This window comes from Lagopus leucura, unplaced genomic scaffold, assembly GCF_019238085.1.
Source record: "Lagopus leucura isolate 7727_CA_CO unplaced genomic scaffold, USGS_WTPT01 Super-Scaffold_100001, whole genome shotgun sequence".
NCBI lineage: Eukaryota > Metazoa > Chordata > Aves > Galliformes > Phasianidae > Lagopus > Lagopus leucura.
Genome location: NW_024962262.1, coordinates 91,241,082 through 91,256,287, shown reverse-complemented (window position 1 = coordinate 91,256,287; position 15,206 = coordinate 91,241,082). Strand labels below are relative to the sequence as shown.

The window sequence follows — 15,206 nt, the reverse complement described above, 5'->3', positions numbered from 1 at the left end:
CTATGGTTTCAAACCATGGTATGTGCATCAAAGCATGTAGAGATAGGTGTAGTCACTTGATTATTCTTTAAATGAAAACACCAATCAAGCAGCAGTACAACTTTGTCAATTAATGAAGTTCATTCTATGCCTTCTATTATATGCCTACATACAATGAATTTCTTGGGATTGTGTTTAAAACAGAAGGCAGTGACCATTTAAAAGTACATCTACAGAAGCCTTTTGTGTTTGATCCCTTTGTATACTACTATTACAATATCTACGGTTATTCCTGACATGGAGATTGTAAGAATAGCACAATGATACATGTGCAGCTGATGAGATAAGCAATTGTGCTTACTTTGTGTGTAGTCTAGCCTAGGCTTTTTTTGTCATTAAATTACGCACTTAAGAGATACAATTCTGCTGATCTGGTTAGCTACACACTACAGCACACCAAGGTCTATAAATAATCAGCAGACCATGCATAATGATATAACATCTTATACTTAGTGCAGAACCATTTGTAGTGCAGCTGTTTTCATTTGAAAGATAAGAGGTTACATCAGGCTGGTAGCCAGACACTAGCAGGATTCCCAAGGGCACCATTTTTCAGGCCAGTTGTCTTTAAAGTGACTTGGATACAGGATTTTGAGTGGTCCTGTGTGGGGCCAAGAGTTGGACTCAACTATTCTCATGGGTGCTTTCATCTCAGGATATTCTATGATTCTACTCTGGCACTTTATGTAGACTTCCAATTTGCACTTAACACAATAAGAGGCCCCTTATGAAGCTGTTTATTTTCATTAAAGTTTCTAGTTGCCAATAGAGGTATCCTTGTAAGGTAGATCTGCATACAGGTTCAGGAAGAGTTTCTTTTTGAGTCTACTGCAAATTTAATGATTTTCCTGAACTGGCAAGAGCTTAGAATCATAGAATCACAAGGTTGGAAATGACCTACAAGATCATCTAGTCCAACTGTCTCCTCATCACCATTGCCACCACAAGCACTAACCCACATCACGCAGCACGTCATCCAGATGCCTCTTGAACACTGCCAGGGGCGACGACTCCACCACCTCCCTGGGCAGCCATTCCAGTGCCTGACCACTCTCTGAGAGAAGAAGTTCTTCCTTATGTCTAATCTAAACCTCCTCTGATACAACTTGTGGCCATTACCCCTTGGCCGCAAGTTGTATCAGAGGAGGTTTAGATTAGACACAAGGAAGAACTTGGGCTTGGGCTGTGCCTTGTTGCGAGGGCATCAAGGAACTGCTATTAGGACTGGTAAGCTCTGATTGAAGATAGAAAAGCAGTGTGAACTGTCCTGATTCCAAATGGAAGAAACAAAAAGATCCCACAAATCCCTCAAACAGTCATATGGTGATAATCTGAGGAAAACCAATCAAATACTTGATATTGGAAAAAAATTAAATTAAATTTAATATCAGTTTCCAATTACCCGTAACTGCCATTAGTTTATTAAAAAAAAATCATTTTCAATTTAGGTTAATAAATTCTTCTTTCAGGAGTTCCAAAAATTTTTGTATTAAGGGTTATATATCTGAATTAACTCCAACCCCAATTATATTTTGATGCCACAGGCTGTTTTCATAAAGGATTTTGGCTTAGACAAATTGATTTTTTCCGGTTAATAATGCTACATATAGCTCTTTAAACAACTCTAAATCATTGCTGCTTCTTTTTATCTGCCTACGCAGCACAGCTATTTGGAAGAACTTCATCTATTAAAGCATCCTTAATTTTCTTCCCCCACCAGCAAAAAAAAAAAAAAAAGAAAAGAAAAAAAAAAAAGAAAAAAAAAGAAAAGAAAAAATCCACTGAGTTAAGCATTTCAGAAGAGAGAAAATACAGCCAATAGAAAGAGACATCAGTAAACATTTAATTAAAAGGAGAGGTTGTCTTCTCTAATTAGGTACCGTTGCTTTGATCAGAGATGCTCTCCTTGTTGTCTTAAGCCTTACCCAAGCCTAGCAGGCACCGAGCAGCTTGCATCTCCTAGTGGCTGCAGTTAGCAATGCAGTAGTTTGTTACTACTGCTAAAAAGCAGTTGCAAATTAGTGATGAGCGCTCCCTGTCCAAGTGCTCTCCTAAGCCTGGGGGAAAAGTGAGCTCTGTAGCGTGAGACCCTAACATGCCATTCCTGTTCTCTTCTTTTTCCTCTTACTGCAGCTTGGGAATCTACCACATTTATTCCCACATGGTTTGGCTTTTTTTTTTTGTTCTGGTGTCAGTTCTGTTTCTGGTGAAGAATGAGTCTGTCACTAAGATTTTAACTATATTTTCAATACTTCTTCTCTGCAACCTGCATTTCTGTTTCACAAGGGTTTGAATTAATACACTAAGAAGAGATTAGACATTATTTACTCTTTCCACTCTTCAAACAGTTATTTATCTCTCTTTAAATGTGTACCTTGTTTTTGTTCTTTTCATATACATATTAAATATATATATATTTAACTGTTTTCATATTTCCCCTCCTAGAAGACTGGTATCAACTTCTTTTATTCTTGTCTAATCCTATTTTTTATTCTACTTTATTTCACCACACATCTCGATTCTTTCAATGTCTCTTCCACAAGAAATAACATCATCTTGGAAATTCTGATTTATGGAATTATTCAAGTTTATCTTCCTCCCTTGATCAGACTTGCACGTTCCTTCTTGGTTATTTGTTTGTTTCTTTGTTTTTTCCCCAGGAAATAAATATTCCATACTATTGTTCCACAAACTTTCCAAATGAGAATAAAAACAGATAATAATAGGTAATAGAATAAAGAAAAAAAATAAGATTCACTGTAATGATCCAAATATGCAGCTGAATAAGCCTGATGAGATTTCGCTTTGGAAACAGTGGGGAAAATAATTTTTTAAAAGAAGAATGAAAAAGAAATATTCACACAACATTTCAACAGTGAAATTGGGGAATTTGATGCTTTCAAGACTCTAGGCCAGTCCTACTTGCAAGGAATCAAATATTATTTGGTAGATTTTTGAAGAGCTCTTCTCTTAAATAACCTCAGTGACATAAGAAAGAATCCAACAAATCAAGTTTTCTCCATTTAAGCAGTGTTTCAGAGCTACTGGAAATTAATGAGAAAAAGAATCCTGGTTATCTGTCTCTTCTTATTTGTTATCACTAGGCCAAAGTCTTCTACTGTGCATACTAATATCTGCATTTCATGATGAAAATAGTCCAAGAAAGTTTCTTACCTGGTCCATGTAAAAAATGTGAAACACTTGCTCAAGATATCAGTTTGTCCGAAGGTTTGTATCACAGAAACCATGTGTTGTCTTAAATTCATGGAGAGCAAGTTATTCAGAAGGTCAGTCGTTCATAAAGCTCTTGAACCACTGACTGTTTTCTGTTGCTGCAAAATCATCAGCTGATTCTTTGGCACCTGTAACATCGTCCACTCTTCTTCTTAATCCACACCACACTGCGAATACTTGCACAATGCTCCTGTGTGCCCTGGCTTGCTGCCAGCTAGAACTGAACCACAATCTAGGAGCTGCAAAACTACCGTAAACCTCTCAAAGATCCCTGCAGATCTAGATTAGATAAAAATAGAAACTCATAGGATTATCCGCTGTGATCTGTCTGAACCAGACAGATTTGTCAATAAGCATATACTTCTCCCTTGCCAGAGCTACCTTGACACCTCAGTGAGTTAGTTCTCAGGGCTCAACTTGCATCTGTCTTGAAGACATGAGATTTTTGCTTGTGTTGTGTACAAACCTGCTTCAGGTTTCCAGCCTTGGTACTCTTGCAAAGCTTTCAATACTTTGCACTAAAAATGCTCTGGCTGTGATAACTTTTGAATGCTTCACAAGCAGCTAAATGGTGCTGCCATGTGCTTTGTTTGGATGGCTTCTCCTTCAGCCCTTTGGAAAACAAGGAGAAAAACAAATCCTGCAAAATACTAATAATATATATTGGGACTGTAGTGTATGCTAGAACGTGTTCATCCAGCTGAAAGACCATACAGAACATACTGGAAGATAGCAATGGCATTAGAAACAAATGTTCTGAAAATCTCTTACAAGAGATATCAGGTTATTTCAGTAAGAGAAGTGGTGAAATTCACACATGAGAATGAAAGTACATAAATCAGTGCTAGTGAAATTTAGGAGAGGAACATTTTAATTGAAAGCAGACTCTTCATGACTCTCCAATTAAAGTACGTGCTTTGAATTTGACTTAGATCCTATCTAACCCAAGAATGAGTTAAATACTTATCACATCATCTTGAGGTAAAAAGAACTAGGAATATGCCCTTATATATCTATAAAATCCTGAAACAGCAGAAATAACAGAAGTGTAATCAAATTGCTTCATTTGCATAATGCATTTAACACTCATGTTCTGTTCACACAATCTCAGATAATGCAGTGATATAAACTAGAGTATTTAAAGCATGTATCAGAAAGTGGAAGTTACCTCCAGCAATTTCGGGTTCAGAGAGAAGTTTGCAGTACACTGATGTCCATTATTTGCTTGGAATCTCAGTTCTTAAATGCCAAACACATACAGAAAGATATTAGATTGCAAATTTGTTTTTGCATTAAATAACATCAAAGATCTGGCAAGTGATTTTTGCCATCATGGCAATGAACAAAATCTGGTCCTCTGGCAGAAGAAAAAGTAACATATAGATTTTAGAAGAAACAAACAAACCATCCCTGCAGTTTGCAACTTTGAAGTATAATTGCATCACAGTAGGCAAGACAGTCTGAACAATAACGAATAACTTTTGGCATTTCTAAATGCTATGACACTTGAGAATTTTGATTTATAAGAAATTTCTTTCACAAACTGACAAAATACATACTTCTTTATTCTATTAAGAAGTAAACAGTTTCTGCTGACCAAATGAGGTAGGCTGATTTTCCACTGAAGAGGAGGGCAGAGAGCCTTGGTTCTCCTAAGGTGCAAAGAGCTGAGTCATTTTGTAATAAGATCCTTTGGCTCAGCAAGGAAGGGAGTCTTAAGCTGGATTTTTGCATTAAGACCAGAATCCAGAAGACAAATGCATTTTGACTGTATAGCACATAAGTCATACTCCTGTTAGGGAAGCATCAATATGGTCAGAATGATCAAAAACAGCATGAGGATACCATTTCTGAGAAAGCTCACTGCAAACCATAAAAATCCCCTATGAATTACTCTTCACGTGGCTGGTATGCCAGCAGGTCACTGTTTCATATAAATTGGCTGAAGATTGTAGAATGACTTCACAGGAAACATTCATTACATCAGATATCACATCAAACGAAACAAATCCAGTGTGAATTCCAGAAGAGAAGCTCATGAAATGCTGGCACATGGATAGAAAGCTCCTCATAGAAACATAGAATTACCCAAGCTAGAAGGGCCCCACCAAGATTACCCAGTTCAACTCTGGGCTCCACCCAGCACCAACCAAAATCCAAACTCGGTCTGAAAGCAGTGTCCAAATCTCCCTCGAACTCCAGCACTTGGGACCATGCCCACCGCCCTCTGGTGCAGGCCGTGTCCCTAACCCCCCATCGCTGTCACGCAGAGCAGAGCTCAGCACTGCCGTTCCGCTCCCTGTGAGGAGCTGCAGCCGCCATCAGGTCTCCCCTCAGCTCCTCTGCTCTGCTCTGAACACACCCAGAGACCTCAGCTATTCCTCATACACTTTGCCCTCCGGACCCTTCTCCACTTTTGCAGCCCTTTTTGTCTTTCTCACATTGTGGCACCCAATGCTACACCCAGTGCTGGGAGTGAGGCAGTACAGCACAGAACACAGCAGGACAACCCTTTCCTTTGCCTAGCTGGCAGCGCTGGGCTTGATGCACTCCAGGGGGATTTTACCCTTATATAAAGGGTTTCCATTGAGATGCTCACAAGACTTTACGTAAGAGAAGACTAAGACTAAGTTGCAGCTCATCTAGATGTCACGTGCATCTGAATCTTTTGTAGCTATACTGTTGGAAAACACTGGAGTTCAGTTAATGCATTTCCTTAAGCTACTACATTACATAAATGGATTGCTTAAGGAGAAAAATTTGACAGCCTTTTATCTGGGAGTAGATGTCACACTTTTAGTAACATTCCCGACTGCAAAAAGATAAAGATGGCACAGTCTCAGGTATACGGCTATTGTAAATGTGTGCTGACAACCCTGCCTTCTGAGAAACCTTTCCTTGCCTTTCTGCTGCAACAGCTCAGTTAAGAAAACATACAATAAAATCTATGCCTCAGATTACAGTAGCTAATGGCAGACTGTTAAAACATCTTGCAGAACTGGAAATGAAGATCAGATCTTTAGCTGGAGCTTATTATTAAATAATGAAGTTAAGAGCTTAGCATATGCAGTTTTATAGGGGATTTTATGAAGCTCTAAAGGCCAAATTGTTGTTTAATTTCATCAAAATGGGGGGAAGACTTCCAAATAGATAAAATATTGAAACATCTTTTTCTGTCTAACATGGAACATTAATTAAACAAGCTCTTCTGGGAACAGCAAAAAAAAGCCTACATTTATGTAGATTCTGTCTACTCCTGCTATATCTCTTAACCCTGGTGCATCAGCTCCACTCTGTATTTTCACCAGGCAAAAGAAAATAACTGCCTGATTATTTTTCCTGCCAGCTGCTGCTATGAACAATGAATAAAAGCAGAATTCTGTATGAGTAGGGCAATTACTGTGGGTTGACCCTGCTACCCAGCTGCCAATTTTAAAACAACTTTAGGATGGAATTTGTTGAAATTTCTACTCTTTGAAATTTCATTGAAGTATGCCAAGTGAGTAAAAAGCTATAGATTGACAAGAATGGGGGATTAGAGACTGCTAGATGGGAACAGGTAACAATAAAACTTCAATGTGTGTATAATGTGACAAGTTTAAGGAACTTAACATTCACCAGTTAACTTGAGCAATCTACTCCTTGGGTGCTAAGCTACTTGGATGGTAAAGGAAATTCTGTGATCCATAATTGTAAAAAACAACCAATCAATTAAAAGACATCCCTATTTTTAAAAAGCTGTCCCCTTCATAGATTGGAGTCTGTCTCCTTCTTTCTTATAACACCTCTATGGATACTGAAAGGCTGCTACTAGGTCTCCCCATAGCCTTCTCTTCTCCAGGCTGAGCAGCCCAGCTCTCTCAGCCTGCTGTCAAAGGGAAGGTGTTCCATCCCTTGGATTGGTTTTCTGGCCTTCCTCTGGAAATGGGCTTGTCGTTATACTGAGTGGCTAGCTGCTTTGGCCAAAATACTTGTTTCTTATGGAATCACCCTAGACATGGAAAGTTATTCTCCATAACTATAATTTGTTGGATTTCAATACTTGAAGTATGTAAAAAAACAACAATCATCCTTTATAATTACATTCTCAATACCATGAGTATTATAAACAAGTGAAGAAAACTGTTACAGTTTCAATCATATTTAGTAATTCAAGGGCTACAAATATTCAGAGAAACTGAATGAAATGAGGTGGTAAAGAGCAACTGTACCTTTAAGTTTTGTGACCTAACTTACTGCCTGTACTGGTTTCACCATTTACTGAGTAGAATGGGTATTTTCAAAGATAAGGGCCAATGTCAACAGAGGTGACAAGTTCTTATGAGCATATCTGTTGGAGCAAAACTATTCCAAAAGATGCTTTCTTCTTCTCACCATCTCTCACTCAGTTTTTCCACACCAAGAGGCCAGTTTCCTGATGCCTCTAGTTGGTCTTGCACTGGTATGCTATCTTCTTCACAGAAATCTGATTTGAAGAACTGTTTATTTCACATTCTGGTTTTCTGAAAAGTAACTGAAGGTCAGGGCTCAATTTTCTGATACAATAATGCTTTTACTTATTTATGTAGTAATCAGTTTTCACACCATAATGGGCTCATCCTTTCTTTCAGCTGGAAGCTGACTTTGATTGTTGTTTTACTATTGACAATTCAGCCTAAATGTAATTTTAGTCAAGGACAAACACTTCTGTAGGGGTTACAGATGACTCTCCACTTCTTTTGTAGTATTTAATAAAGTGACACTTTGGCTCAGAAAGGAATAACAAGGCACAGTTTTCCGTATGGGTCTCATGGCTAGAAGGAATCCAATGAACTTTGAGTTGGAAGAACAAATTATGACAGCACAACCAACAGCTGCTAGAAGCCCTTGGGTTCACTTGGGATGTTAAAATTGGGAAGAGGGATTAAAACTAGACAAATGTGTCTTTGGAAAAGGTAAATAGACTGATACCAGTCTAAGCCATTATAAGGTGCTCAAAAAGAGCATAGAAACATTTTATCTGGTGATGGAAGAAACCCCATTGCATCTCTGTTGCACATTCTTAAAGCAGTAACACTGAGTGATCCAGTCTAAGACCTAGTGCTCTAAAAATATTTTTCAAGTAAACTAATGTAAATAAACTCCAAATTACAGAAATACATGTAAAACAATAAAAATCCATCTTTCAATGGTGAGAAATTATTCAGCACATAATAACACATATGCTATTTCCAAAATATACTTGTATAGAATCATAGAATCACCAAGGTTGGAAAAGACCTAAAAGATCATCCAGTCCAACCGTTCACCTGTTCCCAATAGCTCCAACTAAACCATGTCCCTCAACACAACATCCAGCCTTTCCTTGAACACCCCCAGGCTCGGTGACTCCACCACCTCCCGGGGCAGTCCATTCCAGTGCCTGACCACCCTTTCTGAAAAGTAATACTTCCTAAAGTACTTGGAACAAAGCATTCAAAATTATCTGCCAGACATTCACATTTATTTGTCAGTAGTTTTCCATTGAATCTTCTGATTGACTTCCATTACCTCTGAATAGCCAGCACTACCAGCACTGTAAGACACACTGCTGAATGCATCAAGTGGTACAGCATAAGAAAATCGTGAAATTAAAAATGAATTCTTACCTGATTCATGTCAAAGGTGTGAAATACTTGTTCAACGTAGCTGTTAGCTTCTGGACTAAGTCCATGCAGATCCAAGACGTGCTTAAATTCATGCAAACAAAGTTGCCCAGATGGGCACTCCTTCATAAATTTTGTATACCAGTGGTGAATTTCCATGGCATTAATGTCATCGGCTGACCCAGAAGCACCCATAGCATCAAACATACCAAGTAACCTTTTTCAGTATTTATTCATCCAAACGTTCACTCTTGCTTCCCAACAACAATCATTCAAACACCAGCTCTGAATCTGAGAGCTACTTTAAACCTCTTACAGAGTGCTACCAATATAGACTAAGTAAATATAGCACCCTAGCAAGATTACCAGCGCCCAGTTTCAGAGCACCATGGTTTTATTAGCTGATCACAGTCTTTGTGCACAGTCAGTCTGCAGAGCCTCGGGAGGACATGAGGACACATTATGCTGTTGGAAACTGTAGTGCTTAAGCTATGTGACGTGCCTAACATCAAGTAAGCAACACAGAGGGATTTTGAGAGTAGATAAAGAACTCTTAACAGTAACTTGTTCTAGTTTCTATCAAGACTCCACATCTAGTAACCTAAAGATTGTATGGGTTGCACTCAGTTTCTCTTCTCATTCTTCCTTTTCCTGGGATAAGAGCACAAATGACCATATACTGAGTATACTAGAGGACAACAGTGTTGACCAAGTCCTGCTGTGAGATCTGATAATGCATCTGTAAGAGCTGAAAGGTCTTTATGTAATAGAAAGCATATAAATTATGCTGTGGTGATTTTCAAATACTACCCGTAAGTAAAGCTTCCCCAGATAGTTCTTCTATTCTTATTACAATATTTGGATAATATTTTGGGTACTTTTTGGACAGCTGTCTTATAGCAACTGACTTTTCATTTTTAACACTACAGTATATACCTCAGACCAAATATAAGTTTTTACCTTAAATGCCAAAACTGTAAGATAATTTGACTTGGATAACCTGAAGAAACTGAAAGTTCTTGTACGCTAAGCATAAAAATCATGCCATCTTCTTCAGGAAGCTGTTCTACAAGCTCTGAATCTTGCCTAAGCCGCTGTTGTCTTAAAAATATCTCCCCCACTGCCACTGCTCCAGACAAAAGCCTGTCATAAAGTTGAATACTACTAAAATTAATGGAGATAACATTATTTAAACTTTACATTGCCTGGTCTCATAAGCACTGGTTTGTATAAAAAAGCAGACTGATAGAGTAGAGATGGAGAAAGGTGACCTGCAGTAGAGGGAGCGTAAGGCTGCTTTTTTTGCAAAGAGATATGCTTGCAGGAGAACACAGCCCAGCTCCCCATGAAGTTATGTGTGGCTGCATGAGCTCAATTTTCATTGGGGAAAAGAGTCAGGCTGGCGTAGCTGTGAACAGCCAACCCAACAGTTACTAGAGGCAAATCTTTAACAAATTTGATTTCAAAACTGCTAAGAAATTAAATGCTACTTTGGTCAGGCCACCAAACCCAGTTTTCAGGCAACACAAGGGACAAGCTGTGGCATACTGGTTGGGTGGCATGATTGAACTTGGGCCAAGCTGCCTCTGTATGTTTTGAGGAAAACAAAGTTAAGAGTAGTCTGCATGCCTTCATACACGCTCACTTGGTCATCTGGTATACTGAGTTCTGTTTAAGACTTTATGCAAATAAAGATTTGAGATACACTAATGTAAGATAAAATGGCAAAGAAAAGGTAGCTTGAAGTAGCAGCCTTCAATCTTTTCTCTGTCATCAAACCTAAGATTTCCATAAACTGAAAATGCCAACACAGAATTTTTCAAGTGCATACCTACTAAATTTCTTATGCAACAAAAAGAAGCATTTTAAAGCTCAAATATAATTCAGACTTCCATTTCTGCAAAAATAACAGGCACATGAATTTTTTTCCTCCCAATATAAGGCTTGAATAAAAGATTCTACAGTCATTCTTGTACATTTTCATTTTGAAACACAATTCTAAAAACTGACAGCATAAATGTAAGTATCAAACTAAACCAACTCAGTCCTTGAAAACATATGGCATGGAAGAATCTACTAAATCTGTTGTGTTTGTTCTTACAGAACCAAAAGTTAAAATGACAGAAAATTCACATTTTAAGTAACTCTTCAAAATAATTATCAAGCTCTGCTAAATAAGGTATTTGAGAAATAAGAAAAAGAATGAAATATTGAACTTTAACATTTAATAAAATAAGCATCTGAACAAACAAGGCATGCTTATTAGCAAAGGACATAATTTAAAAAAGGAATAAAACAAAATGGCCAGAAAACTAGAAACAGCAGTGCAATAGTCCAGGAAAAAAAACCAAAAAACATGCGATAAGAATTGAATGCAAGTAGGAGAAGATGGTTTCAAAAGAGTTCTTGTAGGCCATGTTGTGTTGGAATAGCTTTACTGGTGATTTATAGTGATTATGTACATACAGAATAGAAGGGTTATGTTGGCAACGTTTTTTAGCAATTTAATACTATCCTTGTTTCCACACTGAGGAAAACAGACTTCTCTAGTTAAAACACAATTTTCTCAGACTCATTCTACTTGTGCACAGCCAGGTTATTGTACTTCCCTCACATGTACAACCCAACAAGCAAAGTCCAGAAGTGTAATGATGCAGAATTCTGAGGTAGGTCCTGTAGACCTATAGGTATATGTAATAGAGAGAAAAGCAATCAGAAGAAGTAAGGAAACACAGGAGCAAAAACACTGACAGAACTGTATAACCTTACAAGAAAGGACGGAAAAAAATGAATTGGATGCCATAAAAGAAGTACACAGCCTGGAAAAGAAAAAGCTGAGCTTATACGTATCAGGTTGAAAATCAGAATTTAATTCCCAAGGTCTCCTCATTTGAAAGACCTTAACATCAACAGTTGCGCACTGAAAGCAACTACTGGAGTAGTGCTTGTATCAAATATGTCCCATATGCTTAGCTTTCCCTGAACACAGCTGGAGAAAAAAAAAACAAAACAGGTCAACTGTAACCTCTCAGCACCGTGCCAGAGTACACCCTGCACTTAGACCTTCATGATGTATTGGAGAGATTCAAGATTACTAATACCATTTATAAAATAAATGCCGTTGCATCTCTGATAAAGTGCCTCGTTAATCTTGAGTTTTTTATGCATGATGCAATGAAATATAGGAGAAAATACAATGAAGCATTTGAAAACTAAAATTGCAGACAGTGAAACACATGACATCATGACAGACATCATGAGATCTCTCATAGAGAAGCTTCAAGAAAGTAAACTCTAACCCCATTATAATCCTCATAGAAAATTTTCAGTAAATCTCTCAAAGAGTTTATATATATATATATATATATATATATATATATATGCATCCCCAATTTCTGCAATTCACAGGAACAAGAAACTTGCACTTGAAGGATGTAGAAAAACAGAGTCATTTCGAATTTTTTAGCAGATACCATTGCTACAGTGACAACAAACTTACCTGTAACCAAAAAACCTGCAGGTCACTGAACTGAAATATCTTATTTTCCTTTGAGCTTAATGCAGCCTATCTAGAATTATTTGAAAAATTCTTGAAAAAAAAATTGGCAAAGGATCACTCTCAAAAGCCCAAACGTTTGCACAATTCTACTGTGGAACAAAGTATAACAATTTCACTTGCCACAAAATGCTATGGGTTCAAATGGCAATTAGACAACTACGTGAAAGAAAAGTCCATAGAACCCATTTATTGACTTTGTTATAGGACTGAGCAGCCATGGGCTTCAAGAAACAGGGTGACTGAGGAGAATCTGTTCATCAGGAATATCCTCCTGGTCATTGCCAGAAGTACTTCTGAGCTGACTAGCAAGTACAGCTATTTTTATATTCTAGACATGGACCAGAAAACATTTAATTGCTTTATCTTTACCCAGCTGGTGTTCAGGCTGAAGGAATGAGGAGCAATGATTTTGGAAAAAAAAATAACATGTTTCTGAAGAAGGTTCTATCCTAGATGGATGTCTGGCTGCAAGATAGGCAATCCCAGCTTATTTCTAATTTGTATGTTTATCATAAAAGCATTGGTGTCAGTTATTTTTTTCCTTATAGCTTTCATTTTTATCTTCCCATCATTTTTTTTCAGTGTGCTCCTATGTGAAATTACACAATTCTGAATTTACACTAATAAGCGTGTAAATTTCTGACTTATTACTGTGCTAAGTCCTATGTCTGTTCTGTAAATGGCCAAAGCAAACCACATGGAGGAATTTGACTACTATCAAAGACATACATACCGAGACAAAACTGAGTGTCACTGATACCAGCTAGAAAGAGAACAAAATCAGAAGAGTTGTGACAGTACAGACCAAAAAGATGACTAGATAGCAATTAACCTATAATTATTTTACTTATATGTAATTATTTTATTAGCTAGTTATCAGTGTAAACATTAATAGATACCTCTTGAAATTAATTTTGTAAACTGTCTCTAAATGGTTTGTGAGATTACTCAACTAATATTCTAATTCTACTAAAGCCCTTTACATAAAGAACTAAGGTGACATCATTATCCTTCTGGAACTCTTATACAACACTGATACGACTTTATCTTTAAAAAAAAACAACACAACAAAACAACAAAACACAACAATGCAGAAAACAACTAAACTCATCCAATTCCCATCACTTCATGGGCAAAAAAAAAGAGGCAGAACAAATAATAAACGTTATTAGTTTTTTAAAAGCACAGCAAATATTGTTTAATTAATGCCTTTAATTAATGCTTATAAAATGATTGTACGAATGAAAACTGAACATATGTAATATGCTCAATACCACTATCCCTGAGAACAAATCTTTCATTTAATAAATAAATCGTAACTTGATTTGACAGCACTAATTGCATTTAATCTGTCACTCTTTGCAGGGGCAGAGTCTGTGATTATCTAAACATCGAGATTAGTGCTCTGTGAGAAGGGATTCACAGCACACAAAACATCGTGTTCCTTCTGAGTGCTTGGGCACAGAGAGACTCAGTGGGAAACTGGAGCAGGATACCAGGGCAAGGTCCCCCAGGCTACAAATGATCCATGTCTACTTGTACACAGACATTCAACCAACTTTAGAAGCCCAGCACACACCACTTTTTTTTTTTTTTTTTTTTTTTTCCTTTGCTTACTAACTAGAAATATTTGAAATGGAATGCATTTACTCCGTGAAGGCAGTTGAGTAACTCTGCCATCTTTTCCCTCAGGCTACTAAGTATTTCTGAAACAACTGCTTTTGCAATTTACAGTTTTGCTGTGGTTTATGAACATACTCTGCTGTGCGGATGCTGCAAGTAAAGGACAACATTATTTTCACTTCTTTTTTTTTTTTTTTTTAACTGAATGAAATTCTTCAAAAGACACTGTTTTGTTTTGTATCCTGGCTGAAAGCAAACCTGTATACCTTATTTGAATGCAGGAGTTCAATGCAACCTTAGCAAGTTCCTCAGCAATACAAAACCGGCAGGTGCTCAAGAGTGGAGAGGCCTTGCAGAGGGATCTTGGTGAAACAATTATCAGTAGTGTGAACTTCAGCAAGGGTAAATACAATTGTTGCACCTGGGGTTGGGCAATGCTGTCCACCAACACAGACTAGGAGATGAATGGCCGTGGAGCAGCTTAGCAAAAAGGGACCTGGGGTGACAGCAGGTTCAACAAGGTCCACCAGTGTGGACCTGGCAGCCAAGAAGGCAAACTGCCTTTTAAGATTCATTAAGAACAGTACAGTCAGTCAAAAAAGGCAATTCTCCCACTGTATTTGGTATTGGTGCATACTCACCTTGAATATTGTGTTCTGGACTCCATAGTATAAAAAAAAAAAAAAAAAAAAAAGGTGTCAAGATACTTAAATTTGTCCAGAGGAGTGCAACAAAGCTTGTACTAGGGCTGGAAGGCATGTCTTGAGAAGAGAGGCTGCAGGCACTCAGGTTGCTCCATCTGGAGAAGAGAAGGTTGAGAAGTGACCTCACTGCCCTCTGCAGGGCCCTGAGGAGAGGATGCAGAGGGTGGTGCCTGGCTCTGCTTCTGGGAACTGATGGCAGGGTGGGAATGGCACAGAGCATAGCCAGGGGAGGTCAGATAGGCACTGGGTGCCCTAGAGAGGTGGTTGATGTCCCACATTTGTCAGTGTTCAAGATGCATTTGGATGATGCCCTCATTAATGTCTTTTAACTTTTGGTTATCCTTGAAGTGGTCAGGCAGTTATACTCAATGATCTTTGTAGATTCCTTTCAACTGAACTACTCTGTTCTATTCTAAATTAAAT

General features: G+C 37.8%; 1 protein-coding gene across 1 annotated transcript in view; it reads right to left on the bottom strand.

The window, feature by feature from the left end:
- Nucleotides 1–9,092, bottom strand: part of GUCA1C (guanylate cyclase activator 1C) — a 33,580-nt gene extending 24,488 nt beyond the window's left edge. The window contains exon 1 of the mRNA XM_042868428.1: nucleotides 8,901–9,092. Coding sequence (XP_042724362.1) covers nucleotides 8,901–9,092 — 192 coding nt within the window. The remainder of the gene's footprint in view (nucleotides 1–8,900) is intronic.
- Between the last annotated feature and the right edge of the window lie 6,114 nt (nucleotides 9,093–15,206).